This window comes from Acanthopagrus latus, chromosome 1, assembly GCF_904848185.1.
Source record: "Acanthopagrus latus isolate v.2019 chromosome 1, fAcaLat1.1, whole genome shotgun sequence".
NCBI classification, from domain to species: Eukaryota; Metazoa; Chordata; class Actinopteri; order Spariformes; family Sparidae; genus Acanthopagrus; species Acanthopagrus latus.
The window spans coordinates 27,131,204-27,147,898 of NC_051039.1; the positions used below are offsets into that span (position 1 = coordinate 27,131,204).

At 43.7% G+C, this 16,695-nt stretch overlaps 1 protein-coding gene across 1 annotated transcript in view; it reads right to left on the bottom strand.

Annotated features, from left to right (window-relative positions):
• Positions 1–4,247: 4,247 nt before the first annotated feature.
• maml3 (mastermind-like transcriptional coactivator 3) overlaps positions 4,248–16,695 on the bottom strand; it is a 102,923-nt gene continuing 90,475 nt past the window's right edge. The window contains exons 4-6 of the mRNA XM_037098667.1: positions 8,731–8,997; positions 7,113–7,191; positions 4,248–5,513 (exon numbers count right to left, since the gene is read on the bottom strand). Of these exons, the coding sequence (XP_036954562.1) occupies positions 4,411–5,513; positions 7,113–7,191; positions 8,731–8,997 (1,449 nt within the window). The 3' untranslated portion in view covers positions 4,248–4,410. The remainder of the gene's footprint in view (positions 5,514–7,112; positions 7,192–8,730; positions 8,998–16,695) is intronic.

Consider the following 16,695-nt stretch of genomic DNA (forward strand, 5'->3'; position numbering starts at 1 on the left):
TCCATCACAACATTGCCTGTATATAGGCCTATGTTAATAATATGGGCATGTCCAAGCATGTCCAATTTGTGGGAATGTTTGTGTAATATCGAAGGACACTGGTGAGGTTATGTGCAGCTAGCTAACTGAAGTAACAACACTGGTGGCTTGACCACACATTGGAAGAACACGGACATAGTCTCTGTGACGTCACCCATTGCTTTCTGAAGAACCGTTATGAAGCTCAGCATGGTCGCTCCCGCTGTCGCCGTCTTTGTGATACCCGACTCTGCTTACTCTCCCCCGCTGCCAATATAAATATTGGCACAGAGGTGGAGCATGGTGGAGCCGAGGTAGGATGAATGAAGCCTGGTAGCTGACAGCTAGCTAGACACCTAGTGGCTAGCTGTCTCTCAAAAGCATATGCACACTTAGTTATGAGTAACTTTTAGCCCTAAGTTACTCAAGTGAGGCAAGGTGAGGTCTTGCAGATATTGAGGGTTAGGGTTAGGGCCTCAAGTGGCCATTGGAGGAACTACAGTTCCATCACTGTTGCTATTTTGGTGACTTTTCACACCCTCTTAGCAAATTTAATTACGAAAGAGCTACACATGAGGTATTTAAGAAAAAAATCAGGACGCTGTAATTCATTCTCATGTATGCTGTTCAGAGAAAGCATTGATGAAGGAGTTGACATGTGTTGGGTTATGGGTGTGCGTGTGGCCATTGTGGCAGGAAGACACCGACCAGTAATGTATACCTCACTGCAAGCGACACTAAGCTTTAGGCAATCAATGGTAAAATGATGTAATCAATATGCAAATGGTGGCATGCTGTCATTTGGCAACATTTGGAGCAGTGTAATCTATTTTCACTGGAAAGTGTTTGGACTCAACACACTGAGCACCAGCATTTTCAGCTAGCAACACATTCAAGCTGTCATCAGTGGATGTTCTGTTAATCAGCCATACACTGTGCTGTAGGCTACTGCTGTAGTTACGCTGTATAAACTCAACGTAACAGTAGCTTAATTGTTTTAGTCAGCAGGCTAAAGTAAGCTAGCTAGTCATACTTGGTAGACAGCTTACTTCATCACGTTATCTTCATATTTAAGCGCTGGTGTGTTGTTTTCACAATGGAAATATTTATAACTTGGTGCTATTGTATCATCCTTGACATGTTGTAGATTAAATTATTTAACAAGTTCTACATATGTTAACCAATCTAATACCTTCAGAGTGATTGTATCTTAGCCAGCTAGCATCTGTTAACCTTCTACCACTTTCTGTCAGTTTTGCGCTATAGACAAATAAACCCAATGAACAACAACCTTTCATTTAATATGATCAGCGAGAACATTCTCTCTTTATTGTATCTTTTTGAAAAACAAACAAAAAAAAAGTCTTTTGTAATTCTCTTTTGTTAACATTTCAGAATTCTGTACAGGATAAAAAGAAATAAGCACTGCTTAAGAACAGAGTCAAATCTCAAACTAGAAAAAAAACAAATGAAAAAAATTCCAAAAAAGAGAGGAGGTTTACAATACAAATTAGTAGTAAGACATTGTCTGAAGTGCAATGGCATAGCTCAGATGGGTTAAACGTGAAACCAAAAAACTTCAAAATAAAAATACTTCTCTATTTTCCAACAAACAGTAAATTCTTTACAGAGTAGAGACTGTATTATCTGATGTATTTAAACCTGTAAAAACATATTTACAAATAGCCATTATCTTTTATATACTTTTTCTCATAATCACATATATGTCAGCACCAGTAAAAAAAACAAATAAAATAAAACAAAGAACATCAACAACAACCATTTTTGTTAAAATGTTGTCTACAGACTTGGTCCCGGTACATAATGATATTTGGAGGAAGCTTCCTTTCTCTTCCAGAAGGGATTTCAAACCAAATCATGAACCCTTTACTTTGAAGAAGACTAAAAGATCACAAAGGCTGTGACCTTAACACTGACCCAGAAGTGTTTCTTTACCTTCCCATCTCCAGTTTGGAGTGGTAGTCATCAGGTGTTTTCCTACACACCGCCTCCATTTCACTGGTCAAGTACTCTGAGCTGTGATTTGAGCCTGCCTGGAGTGCTGGAGCGACATTTAAGTTTTGGAAGCATGAGCAGTGGAGCCATTGAAGCGGTGACTGCTCCACTGCATTTCCTGCACAAGGAAGGCTCAAACAATCAGAGAGCGTTTTTCATTTATTTGACCATCTCCCCCCGGATAAAACAACCCCGAACACCTGTCTGCCATTGACTTTCAGACTCCAAACAGTGAGGTGGAAGGACTTCTAACCCCTGCCCCCCCAAACATGACAAAATCAAAGTACAGAACCTCATTTGTGGGTGCTACCAAATGCAGCAACGCTTACAGGATGATGGGTGGTTAAAGTTTGCTTTAAAGGGTTGGATTATACAACATCAACAACCATAAGAACAAATGCATTGATGGCAAGGAGTTAAGTTTACAGAGAAGAAGGCTTTTTGGTTTGTTGATTACAGCATCATCCTCCAACCTTTCACTCTGATGAGCTAAATACAAAGTAATGCACATACAAACACGCTTTCATTCATCTTTTAACCAAGATTACAAAACAGTTAGAGAAGTAAGGTGTTACCAACAACTACTGTATTAAAACCTATTTGACACATATTTATTACTCAACCATTAGGGCAAAAGAGTGGACAGCTTGTTGATAATGGATTAAAGCCATAAGGCCCTGGAGGAAAGCCTACAGTATGCTAGTAAGCTCAGAGAAGGGGAGACACTGACTTCAGTGGAAGCACTGATTGTTTTGATGCTAACTGGCGCTAACTGGCGTCACCCTTTAAGCCAGACGTCTGAAGTTTCTCTACTGTCTATGAAATAAACTCAAGGCTTAGCAGTGGTTCATTTTCCTAGTAAAGCGCTGGAAGGGGACAACTCGTATTTCTTCACAGTAGTGTTACAGTATAGCACAGTTACGTTCTAGTTTGGAGCGAGGGCGTTTTATAGCTGCGGTACAAGAAAAGCCACAATGTAAAGCAGGGCCACGGTGATTGACAACTAGCTGTGTCACAATGGGAGGGGAGGCTGTGCTGCGACTGGAGGACAAACAGATTTTCAAAAGACAACACAAACTAAAAGAAGGCTAATTTGAACTTTTTTTCCTTTCCTTTTAATCGACAAAGACACAACCAGCATCATTGTTAGAGATAAAACACAGCAACAAACAAAACCATGTGGGTGGGCTTCTAATGAGCTTTTTTTTTTCCTTAAAAAGAAGTCACTTGTGGTGCTTGAATACATTCAGTGCCCAGCGATCGTTTTGCTTTGTGTTAGCCTGATGTATGTGATGTGGTTTGTGTCACACAGGCAGAAAATTTACTGCAACATTAGCTCCGTTAGCTGCCTCTCACACATCCGCTCATCCTCCCGGGCTGATGTTTGTTTGTCTGTTTGTTGGTTTGTATACGTGTGTGTGTGCATTAGCTTTTGAGTTTTAGCGCTTGCTTTAGCTGCCTATTCTGTCCCTCTTTCTCTGCTTTTCACTCTCTCTGTCTTCCTCTACATGCATACCCGTCATCCACAGCCATGCACAGGAAACGAACACCCCCCAAAACGCCACCCAGGTCGATTACTTAGCAAAAGCACTAGAGGGCAGAGTGTGCTTGTGTGGCACAATAGAAGAACATCATTTGTTCTGTTCTGATGTTCACAATTTAAACAGAGAGAGGAGTGTTGAGAGCGAGGAACGATTCTCTTGAGAGGGGGTGGGAAAGACGGGAGGAGAGAGGGAGAGAGATCAAGTGAGAGGAACAAAGTGAGAGAGCAGGAGGGAGACAGATTTGTGTGTGTGCATGTTTGTGTGTGTACGGGGGGGGACAAATCTAAGAGAGGAAATGGGAGCGCTGAGAGTGCTTTCTACTCCCTTCAGCTCCACACATAGTTGAGAGATGTGAAGCACTGAGCTGGGTGGCACAAACACACAAACACAAATAAATTGCTGTCTTGAGAACAAGTCTTCCTTCCCCTTCATCAGTCTGCGGTGTTCAATCAGCCCCAGCTGAAGCTTGGGCTCAAAGCGCTGCTGTGTAAACGGGGCTCACTTTCAAACACTGGAACATGAGAAAAATTCAACCGTGGAGAAAAAAAGGGAAACTAATGAAACACACCTCTTAATCTCTATATTGGTTTTTCATTAATATGCACAAGACATAATGATCGCGCTCTTCATCTCACATACTCACACACATACACTTGCACACACAAAACATAACACAAGAACTCATTTATAATCTTGCTCATGTTTTACAAAACAAAAACATGCCAGTCCACATCATGTCATCCTTTTTATTTTACTTTCTCAGGTTTTAAATTTTGTCCCGCTTTTATGTTTAGTTCATCCAGTAAAAACTCTTCTCCAGTTTCCCCGGTGGCTATTGGCTTGGGAAAAACTCCTCCATCCAACCATCGCTTGAGTCCAGCTCTGCCCCTGAGCCATCGGCCAATCCGAAAGCTCCTCCCCCTGAGGGCCCGCCCCCATAACCATAGGATGACATGTCCTGATTGGCTGTCCTCTGGTAGCCCGGTGGCTGACCTCCAACCCCGACTCCCCCTGGTCCGTAGGGTCCACTTCCTCCTCCCCCTGCCCCTATACCAGGCCCCCCAGGGCCTGGCCCAAAACCTGCCATCCCAGTCATCCCCTGACCCATCACCCCCTGGTTCATCCCCTGGTTCATGACCATGGGCCGGGGCTGGTTGGTCCTTGGCTGACCGCCCATGTGAGGGCCCATCATTGGGCCACCCATACCAGCCGCTGGGTTGCCCACTCTAGGGTCCATTCCCTGGCTCATCCCCTGGCCTGGGCCCTGAAAGTGTTGCTTGGCCATGCGGGGGGGTTGACCGGGCTGCATCCCATAACCCTGGGCGGAGCTGAAACCCACCATTTCTCCTCCCCCTCCCCCTGTAGTCCTTCCGACTCCTCCCCCCATGGCCTGCAGACTCTGTCCTTGCTGCTGCGGCCAGCCACCCGCTGCCATTCCTCCACCTCCTCCTCCTGCTCCCAGCATGCTTTGCAGTCTCTGTGCTTGGGCTTTGGCATTGGGAGGGCCTTTGAGGGGTTGCTGGGTCATGGAGTTCATTAACATCCCCTGTCCTCCATACCCTCCAGCTCCACCGCCTCCGGGGCCTCCGGGCATACCTCCAACCCCAGGACCTGCACCTGCTTGCCGGGGCGGCCCTCCGGCAGGGTTGTGCTGAGGTGGAAGACCCATCGAGGCTTGGACACTTTGGCTCTGGTGCTGCTGCTGGTGGATCATTTGGCTCATGGAGGGGTTGAGCCCATACAGGGCACCCTGGCTGGAACCCTGGTTGCCATAGGGTAAGCCCATGTCAGTCTGGGGACCCACTGAGCCTCCCTGGCCCTGAACAGAACTCATCTGGACCATCTGTTGCTGGTTCTGCTGCTGCTGTTGTAAGAGACGTGCAGCCCGAATGCTCTGGAGAGCCTGGCTCCTGGATGCCAGATCTTGAGGGGGACCTAGGAGACAAGAATCAGAGAAGTTAACATCAGACAACAGAAGTAATGAAGTTGGGAAACAATTACATGGCATATGGAGAGAGAAAACACAAAGGAGCTGGACTGTTGTAAAGAGCTTTGGAGCCTGTGTACGAAATCTACTTAAATCACTAAATGGCACATAAGACCAATCTAATAAGTCAGTTCTGCAGCAAAGACTTATGTTCTGTGACAACTTGTTTACTCTGGAAACTAATGCTTCCCTCCCAATTTCCTTCAAATACCACACTAAAATAAAACTAAACATTGTAAAGCACTAACACTTGAATTCCCCACTTTTTCCTATTAGAGACTTGGTAGTGGCAGAGCTGAGGAGGTCTGCTAGCGTGGAAATGGCTCTAAATCCTCTAATACACCCACTTCTGACATCATTCCACTAATCCCTCACCTCACAGATCAGACTGCAACTGTAACAGAGGAGTCAGAACGAAGAGGATCACACACTCCAGACTTGTCAGTAAGTAGGAAGCGAGCAGAGTTGGAGGTAATGTAACATGAAGAAAAAGCCACATCTATTCAACACATCACTTCTTGTAAATTTAAACGAGTAGAGAGTGGGTGATTGTGTTCTGATTGCAGTTGCACTGGTTGCTTTCAAATCACTGAAACGCTGTGGGATACCTGAACTAACAGGTATATTTCTAGGCCAGAATTTCATGATGAAGCCCCCTCTTCCTCACCACATTATCTCCTAGACTTGCAGACAGACTCTGTGATGGCTATAAATGGCTTTCGACTTGACTCTCCTCCTCCCTCTCGATGTATTTCTTCATCTTTCCATCATCCTCTCACCCACTCATCTCTTGCTCTCTCTCTTTCTCTTCCCAAACTCTCCCTCTACTGAACAGACCATCTACCTATTCTTCTTGTTACCAGCCTCCACCCTCTCTCCCCCTCTCCCATTTCCCTCCTCTCATCCATCTCTCTGACTTCACCGGAACTCTGGGGGATCCAGGACAGACAAGTTGCCGTGGTAACAGGCAGAGCAGGAATATTCTATATTTTTTTTTTACAGAGAGAGAGAGAGAGAGAGAGAGAGAGAGAGAGAGAGAGAGAGAGAGAGAGAGAGAGAGAGAGAGAGAGAGAGAGAGGCTGAAGAGCATCTGAGCGCCAACTGATGTATCTGACAGAGACAGACAGAGAGGATGAGGTTTGGTTTCAGGGTGATGTTCAGTCAGCGCTGCTGTTTGCATACATGTTTTTATGTGTTTGTGTGTCTATCTGTCGCTGAATATGGCCAACAGTAAACTGTAAAATCTGTTAAATGGCTAAATGTCTTGGCACGCTACCATGTATAGCATACTTGTTGCAGATCAAACATGCATGTGGGAATGTGAGTCTTATTTGTGTAACCATCTGGATGATCTGCAAAAAACTAGATGCAGTTTACCAAAAATGTCTATTTACTAATGTGGTCATCAATAAAATGCAGAAGAATCTAGGTCAGGTCCTGCCTAGTCTATTAGTAAGTCTATTGGGATGCTGCCATTCTTATGTGTCTGCTCATTTTATGTGTACTGTGTCACGTATGACATGAACACATGCGTTTGTGCGTCTCACCTTGGTACTGATTGACTTGGGGGTATGGATTCCTCTGGCCCTGACCCATCTGTCTGGGGAGATGCTGCTGCTGTTGGAGCTGCACGCACGCAGACACACACACACACAAACAAATTTGTAAGAATGTAGGTTGTCAATGTGTTTCATGTCTTTTTAAATTAATTGGTATTATAATTATGGGATACAGGCGAGAAAAAGGGTCTGATTTGTATTAACATAATTCAATTCAATTACAAAATCAACAATGAAGTCTTCACTCCAAAGCTAGTCACTGCACCTTCATAGGGGAACACCTCTGTATCATTAAATACTTGCATTGGACACAACGGTATAAAGCCTTTTTTCCCTCTATATGATATTACTGGCACATTCTTGCACCTTTAACATGGTGTTGTGAGTGTGGTAAACTTCCATACAGTACATTGTCAAAGTCACAACATTGCTGACATTCTGAGTACGTCTATTCCCATTTTGATAGTTGTTGAAATTAATAATTTCTTTCACTTTACAAATGCCATAGTACAAGTGAGACAAATGTTTTGGTGCAGCAGGAGTGAGATACAGAAAAGACAGTTGCTTGGTAAAGAATACACTTTTGGTACAGTGTGTGTATGTCAGGCAGACTTTAGTTGCAATGGAGATATATTTTTACAATAATAGTGGAAAGACAGATGTTTGGTATAGCAGAGCAGACATCAGGCAGGTGTTCAGTACAGTGGAGGCAAATGTTTGATACAGTTGATGGGAAACAGATGTTTGGTGCAGACGAGACAGATGTTTGGTACATGAGACATGTTTGGTATATTCGATGTGAGACAGACGTTTGGTACAGAACAAAAGGCTGTTTGGTTTAGCAGAAGTGAGGCAGATGTGTTCTTTCAGGATTGTATTGTTGTACATTGCCTGCGTGGTGCTCTCCAACACAATTAACACCATAACTGATGAGCGTTTAAACAGAAAATCAAAGGCAGCCCTTATACTCTAAAAAGATTAGGTGGAAAAACTTAACTTGCAGCAAGTCGGAGTCCTTGCAGCATGAAAAGTGGCTTCTGAACATGCGCTTGAAAGCGGCAGAGGTGTTGCTCATTTAAATGGAGGTAAGATATTCAGTTAACAACATACACTAAACCCCAACAGGACGTGCTCCCTTTCAGACACCTATATTTGTGTGTCTGTGTATGTTTTTGCAGATCCAATTAAAGCCAACATAGTGGGTGGTGACTTCAGAGTTCAGAACTCTTTAACACTTGATTCCCTCACAGAGAGAGAAGTAAAAAGAAAACACCACATTATCACAGCAGGCGGCATATGGCAAAAACACACACATACACATGCACACACACACACACACACAATGCAGAGATGAAAAGGAAGTAGTGAAGAGGGGGCTGGTTGAGGGTAATTATACATGCAACCAGACAGCAGTAAGGAAGAGGAGAGGATGAGCCGCTCTTGTTAGAGCTGCAGACACAGACAATTACACAGTAATGTATGAACAAACAATACACACACAGAAACACACACACAGATTATAATATAATGCATGATGGATGAATCATACAGCCGTTTTTTTCACCACATCATCACACAATCTTGTGCTATGAACACAGTGACTCACCTGTTCGGCCAGTAGCTGCTGCTGCTGCTGTTGTCTCTGCTCTCTGAAGAGCTGCTGCTTCTGCTGCTCCATCATGTGCATTTGCACCCTCTTCTCTTGCTCCAACGCCATCATCTGTTTCATCATGGCTGCCTGCTGCTGGTTGCCCACGTATCCTGGAGGTGGACCTGACCCCTGGTTAGGTCCCACCCCTGAGGCCACGCCACCAGCAGGGTGAGGAGGCGGGATGGCGCCTGGTGGCCGTGACATTCCCACCACACCTTGCTCCTGTGAAGACAGACAGGAAGGGAGCACCTGGTCAGATGGACTGTTGAGCAGCAAGTCAATCATATATCCATACGCAACTTTGGCATTTTCGAAAATATTCCTATTTGCTTTCTTGTCACAGAGAGGATTGATACAACTCTTACATCTGTCTGTTAGTATAACGTTATAGCCAGCAGCAGGCTGGTTAAGCTTTGCATAAAGGAAATAGGGCAAAGCAGTTAGCCTGGTTCTGTCCAAAGGTTACAAAATCCACTTACCAGCACCTCTAGAGCTTGCAAATTATATCTTATTATATCTACAACTTCCTGAAGTCTCCACTGGCTGCCTGGCAACTGGTCCCAGTTGAGAAACAGTCCGACAAACCTTTACTTAACACTTTGATTTTTGAATAGATTAAACAAAAGAGATAACACATTCACCTGAAATGTGCTAGGCAAATTCTATTATCTTCATACCAAGCCAGGCCTGCCATTTCCCTGTTTCCAATCATTGTGCTAAACTAATCTAACCAAACATTAGCAGCTTCTGATTTACCATACAGATATGAAAGTGCCATTGATTTTCTCATTTGAGTCTTGGCCACAGAGCTAATAAGTTTATTTCCCCCAAATGATGGACCACTTTTTCAGAAATTCAAATTAACAATGTAATGTTAGTTTTGTCATTATGATGTCCATGAATTGTGTTGAAATAACGACATGCTGACCAGCTAGCCCTGGTCCATTCTTGTCCAAAGCTCCTGTGCTAGGGTTGTAAACACCAATACTACACTGGTACGCTGAGCTCCCAGTTTGGACCATTATATGCACGGCTAATTGAGCTAACCAGCTAATGGCAGCTACAGTAAGCGCTTACTCTGGTGATATGCTGCTCCATTTATTTTATGTATGAATTTGACAGGTGCTCATTTCTTACATAGAGCATATTTAAAGGGAAAATCTGGACAAAAGGGCTCAATTAGCTTTTCTGCTCTGCATTTCACGAAATAATTTGAAACCACAGAAACCTCGACATCATTGTTAGTACTCTTATCACAAATAGGACAGGGGCAGAAAAAAATGCGCACTCAGTACATCCCCAGCGTTATTGGCATCTACAGTGACACCTTTGATCAGTGTGTTTTAGACATAATACTATAGTCAGCCACTGTGTTGTATAATAGCCCACAGAGACGCAGTCCTGGTGTGTGTGAACGCGAGTGAAAAACAAGATAAAGACAGGACTGCTTCAAGATTCAGCTCGTCAGACCAACCCAAGTCCTCCTAAAGGGGGCATTGGTTGGTCCTAGCTGCCTACATTATCTCCTCATTAGCATATAAAGAGCACTTCCTCCTCCACTCAGCCGTATGCTAATCTCTAATAGGATGAAATGGCCTGCTCTGGCCAATGGGTGGGGAGCGTTTATAAATCTATTAAAGGTTAGACAGCTGAATTAGAGTGGACATCGTTTAGGCCGGCTGACAGTAAGAGAGTGGAAAGGCCTGAGAGGACAGGAAAGAACAATTTAGGCCGGTAAAAAGTGTGTTCGCACACATAAAAATTCAACAACACACAGCCACCCACAGCCGCACTGAGGAACAGACAGTGTACAACAAATCACATTTAACTGCAGGGCAAGAATGAAACGGCAATAGCAGGATTACAGTAGTGCATCGTAACATTGGCAAGAGTCTGTAACACATCGCCATACTCAATATGTTTTGAAAGAGCCAAAGCCTCATAATCCGTACGGAGGCTCTGCTCTTCTTAGAAAGGAGTTTGGTGGAGATAAACCTCATATATTAGAGCACAAAAAAACCCCATGGAGCAAACCGAATCGGCTGCTTAAGACTGGCTCACCAGACAGCCAGACCAGACTGATCGATGTTCAGAGCTACGTGTCTCATCTCTGCCTGGCATGTTCTTACCGGATGGCAGGCAGCAGGGCAGTCAGACGATGGAAGAAAGGAGCAGAGGCGTAGTGTCAGAAAATGACCAACGGGTGGCAGTGGTGATCTTTAAGCATGCGTGTGTGTATGTATGTGTGTTTGAGTCTCACTGGCCTCCTCTCAGCAGATGGCTCAATCATGACGGTTCTGATCTACGATCTCTCCCTCTCCCCCACTCACTCTACCTCTTTTCTTCCCTTCTCTCTAAACACCGCGCCATCAAACTCCTTTCTCCACTTGTTCTCTGCTTCTCTCACTCTCTCTCACTCTCTCTCTCTCTGTAGACAGGGGGCCCTGAGTCATGTCCACACAATCGCCAGGAAGGAATGGAAGAAAGATGGATTTCAAAGGAAGGAGGAGAGGAAAAGTCTCTGAGAATTCAAGACTTCGGCGGAGCTGGTGTGTGTATAGCAGTTAGCTGAAGAACTGACAGAATGAGTTTATATACACTGTGTGTAGTCAAAGAGAACAGAAGACACATGAGGGAAAGGATTAAAAAGAGAACTAATGAAGTAGCAGTAGTATCGGTAGTATTTCAGTGTCACTAATACTAAAGTGAAGTGTTGCTAATGTACAACGAATTGAATGTTACGCCAATAAAGCTTATTGAATAGAGAGCAGGTATCCTCTTTAGAATGGAAAAGGAAATGAAATACACTGACAGGAAGAGAAAAGAACATGTGTGAGGGAAGAAGAAAGGTATGATGGTAGAATGAAAACGAGAGGAAAAGCAGAGCAGATCAGGAAGGAAACAGGAGGAAAAGATGGGACGTAAGGAGCAAAAAGAGGAGGAGTAAAAGGTGGGATACAGGGGAAGAGAGGAGAGCAGGTACCCTGGCAACAGTTGCTGCGATGAGGAGCAGATGGCGCTCGAAGGAGCGGTTATGGCCGCCATGCCTGGTCACCCTCCACAACACTAGGCAGACCCCAGTCACACATACAGTACACACACTCACAGTCACCCTACAGGCTTTCTTCAACCTCTTCTTTCACTTGTCATCAGTCCATCTTCCATTCTCTCTGTCCTAACTCATGCATATTGTTGAATAATGTAACAAAGAGCATCCACAGTCTGTCTGTCTATTTTCTGTTTTAGCCACGTCGATCCAACTCTCTGTGTCTGAGCCTCTGTTTCTGTGTCTGCTCCCCAGACGCTGAACGGCACCTTGGACTGGCTCGAGTCAGTCCTTAAACTCTGCGAGCGGCTAATGAGACTCTATGGTTAGACTGAGAGAAGCTGGAGTTTGAAGCGGCAAGAGCTCCTGTAAGATGCAGATAGACCAAACAGGGAAAAAGGAACGGAGGTCGAAATGAAAGTAGAGGTGAATGTATCACAGGTCGTTCTGCAGGATGTGTGTGTTTGTTTGTGTGTGTGTGTGTGTGTGTGTGTGTGTGTGTGTGTGTGTGTGTGTGTGTGTGTGTGTGTGTGTGTGTGTGTGTGTGTGAGTGTGAGTGTGAGTGTGAGTGTGTGAGTGTGTGTGTGTGTGTGTGTGTGTGTGTGTGTGTGTGTGTGTGTGTGTGTGTGTGTGTGTGTGTGGTGGAGGTTGTCAGCTTTATTGAGTTAGGAAGCACGGTGAGCCCAGGTGATTGCATTACATGTGAAGAGAGCGGAAATGTGTGTGTGTGTGCATGTTTGCAAGTGAGAGGGTGGGAGAGAGACTGTCCTTTTCATTCCTATGTCTATGGAGCAGAAATACTGTGCGTGTCTATTATCTGTGTGTGTGCTTAAAGGTGTATCCGCATATACTGGTATGGTCATACACACTCCAGTTGGGATAAAACCACCTGCTCCTGTGGTGACCACACAGCATTGAGATTAAAGGCTGCAGTCAACTAGGAGCATGCGCACACACATACACACACATACACATTTTACTTACTTAACTCTTCACCCTAAAATCTTAAAATTCGGGGTCCGGCATTTTGGTTCCCACAAAGTTGTCGGACACCACACCGTGAGTAAATCTCTCATTTGTGAGATCCGACAAATACTGAAAAACAACACTACATTCAACCATATTCAACACCCTGGGAGAAACACATACAGAGAGACTACAGCACTACATGATGCCTTACAGTTCATGCACAAAGGCATTAAGTGACACACAACTGCACACCATGCGTAAACACACTCAGACACGCAGACGTGCAAACATTCACACACACACTCACACACACAAACACACGGAGGAGTGGCGCCTGGCAGCAGAGAGCTGGGTGTCTGTGTGCTCTCTAGAGTGGCTCACATCTGTCACCCACTTGTGTGAGAGAAGTAAGGGAGGGAGTGCGAAGAAGAGGAGAGCAGGAGCAGTGGAAGAGAGGGAACAGAGAGTGAGGGCTAGATGGAATAGGGAGATGCCTCATTAGACTCGCACGCAGACTACGTCGCAATCGGACCGAGAAAGGGAACAGGAAGTACATCTGAGCAGCACAGCTGGAGCAATGGTGGATGCTGCAGCAGTTGATGGTTTGGCCAGCGTGTTAAGGCTGCGTCTCTGAAGAGCATGGCTGGCTTGAAGGTCACAGGTTTGACCTCATTCACAGCTAGCGCTCATCAATGTCTGAATGTCCTTGAGCTTCACACTGGTTGACCTTGTGCTCTGACCCTGCTGGTGATTACTTAGATACGTAGGAAAATGCAAATAAGTTGTAAAAGACACTTGTAGTAATGTGAGTGGATGCCTCGTGGAAAGTGTTTGGCTGCTAGAGGGGAGTTCTATAATGTGCCTACTCAAGGGCTGCAGGCTGAATAAGGTTGAAAAGTATTTATGTATGAAGCATTATGAAGGATAATGAGAAAGATGAATATAAAGGCATTTATGAATGCACACAGTTCATAAAAAAAGGCACCGTACACAGTTCAGTACAGTAACTTAACAACATAGTGTTAATGAACCGTTATGACATTATTGAGAATGACTCTAAGCTTTTATAAGACAAATGACACTGTATATTCATGTAAAAAGCATACAATATCTTCATTTCAGAGTATATATGACTTCTAATAGACTTTTACTATATTCACAGTTAAAGCTTTGTTAGCAATAGGCTTAAGATATTATCCTTGCAAAGCTATGTTCAGTATCTAGAATGCACAACAACATGAAGATGGATGACAAATGTGAACTTCTTCATAGCATGGATTGAGAGCCAGCAAAAAAACAAAAAAACAAAAAATAAATAAATTAACACAAAATGGCTCCATGCAGTTTGTCCAATGCAGTAATTAAAAAAACCCATAATTTACACCCTCAATGTGCAGTCAAGCTCGTGCAGCCACTTCAGATTGGTTGTGTGCTAATGCTTTTAGCTTAGCAGCTACAGTGGAGAATTTGGCTTTAAAAAGGGTGTAAATTACGCATTTTCCTGTTAATTTGGGATCTCAGGGATTTTGGAGACTTGGATTATGTCAGATGAGCTGTATACAGCCATTTTTTTTGTTTTTTTTTCTGTTTTGTCCCCATCTACTCCAGTTAATTAGGAGAATACTGCAACGCTATTTTGCTGTGAATGTTTTGTGGACAATGAAACTGAAGCCAATTTTCCATCCACACGGGGGTGGGTAGATAATAACTGAGTGCTGGAATTAACCTGTCCCTGTGTGTTACCTCGCTTCAGAGCTTTACGGTACTATCAGAGCTAACTAACCAAACTATTTTAAGGCCAGGTGAGTCCTGGTATGCATACAATTGACACCAAATGTTTTTGTATAACTAATGGCCGAGCATTGAAGTTTTGTAACTAACAGGACTAAACCCGGGAAAGTTCATGGTGTAAAATTAGAATTAGAATTAGATTTGATCTATGATTTTACCCACAGTGACTAAATTCTCAGGCATTATGATGCTCTTGACTCCCAACTTGGTCTCATATCACAATGCACTTTCAAATTTGCCAGTTGGATTCTGCACAAATATTAACATTATGATGTAGTGACAGAAACACAGCATTCAAAAGTCTTCACACCTTGATAGGATTCTTCTTGTCTGTTCTCATCTATGGGATGACAAGCTTATGTCACTACATGCTTTAAATCACATTCTGCTTAGCATGGTAGATGGGAAGTTGAGAAATATAGTATTTGTGATGAAGAAAAAAACATCCATGTGTCGTGTACTAGAGTGCATGGTTTAAACATAAATATTATGCAGCAGTGACACAACCATAAGCATGCGTGCTCTTACAAAACAGACATGCACGTTAACCCCGAGCAGATGGCGGAGACAGACCTCTCCGTATTTAAGTAGCCCCAATGCGCCAAAGGTAAAGAAGACATCACTTTTACACACACGTGCACACACACGCAAGCATGCACGCACACACAGAAAGATGAAAAAGTAACAGGGCAGGTGGAAGTATGAAGCCAACGATTTGTTTCTTAGCCACCACTTGTGTAAAACACATCCACCCACCTACCCTAACCCCACCCCCTCAAACACACTCTCTCTCTCACACACACGCACACACTTACTCTATTTCTCCCCGAAGAGAGTTATATTTAAACTGCTGGAGAGGAGTCTTGCTCCCCACAGAGGTCTGTTTAATCTCTTAACATCTCTCTGCTCTAAACCCTAACTGGCCTATTTCTGAATCTTCTGAATCTACACACACACACACACACACACACACACACACACACACACACACATGCATGCACACACACACACACACACACACACACACACACACACACACACACACACACACACACACACACACGGACAAACACACACACATATATGTATAAGTATATGTATATGTACAACCGCCCCCCCAACCCCCTAAAACAACAGACTGGGTTAACAGGTTTTCTGGGGATCATCTTTTAACCAGAACTGAACCAACATGATGCTGTGCAGGGATGCTGTGAAATGCATGTAGGCATGCAGGAGTGGATCAATTTAAGTAAATGAATCCCTGGAGCATGAATGCTGTTTGGAGACACTGTGCTTAACCAAGGGATTTCTCTGCATACACAGGATGCCACCCACAGACAGCACAGAGCCGGGTATATCACTTCACGCTTGTTTGCAATCATGAGGCTTGACATTCTTCAAATTAAGATTTACCCAATGAAAACTTTAGTTATGTTTTTCTGTCTAGTTCATAAAACTGTTTATATTTAATATTTACTCTAAGGAATAATAGTGTAGATCATAACATTTACAGCCAAAACATCTGCAATGTTTGTCCTTTAGTAGTCCCATAATGACTTTTACTTCTTTGTGCAAGCAGGAATATTGGCTTGAGCATAGATATCACAGATAACCTGTCTTTACTGCAATTCACTGTTCCATTATTAAAGTATTATATCTTATGACTGTCTTGACTGGTAGGTTTCTAAGCCTACACTCAAAGTGTTGGTTTCTCCATTCTGACTTTACCACAGCTCCACCTCGGCTCCTCCATTTCACGAAAATATTTAACAGATTCTATAACACTCAAGATGGCAGCATGTGGTAACAACCTCAGAAATCTACAGGTAATTTCACAGACCTGCGTTCATGTTTTGGCCACGTTAACACTGTGACTAAGCGAATGGCAGTGCATATCGGTCGTTCCAGAACTTCAATGCATATTGAAACAGATGGAGTGGCATAATATTTGGACACCACTATGAGGTTGTCATTTGTAGTTTTGAGTGCATGAAGTGATAAACTGGTGATGCCAAAGACCAATTTCCACAAAGGTTTAGCGCTAATTAGCTGTGTTAGCATGCTAACACTCAACACTAAGCATCAGCCCTGATAATCGGCCAGGCCAGATAATT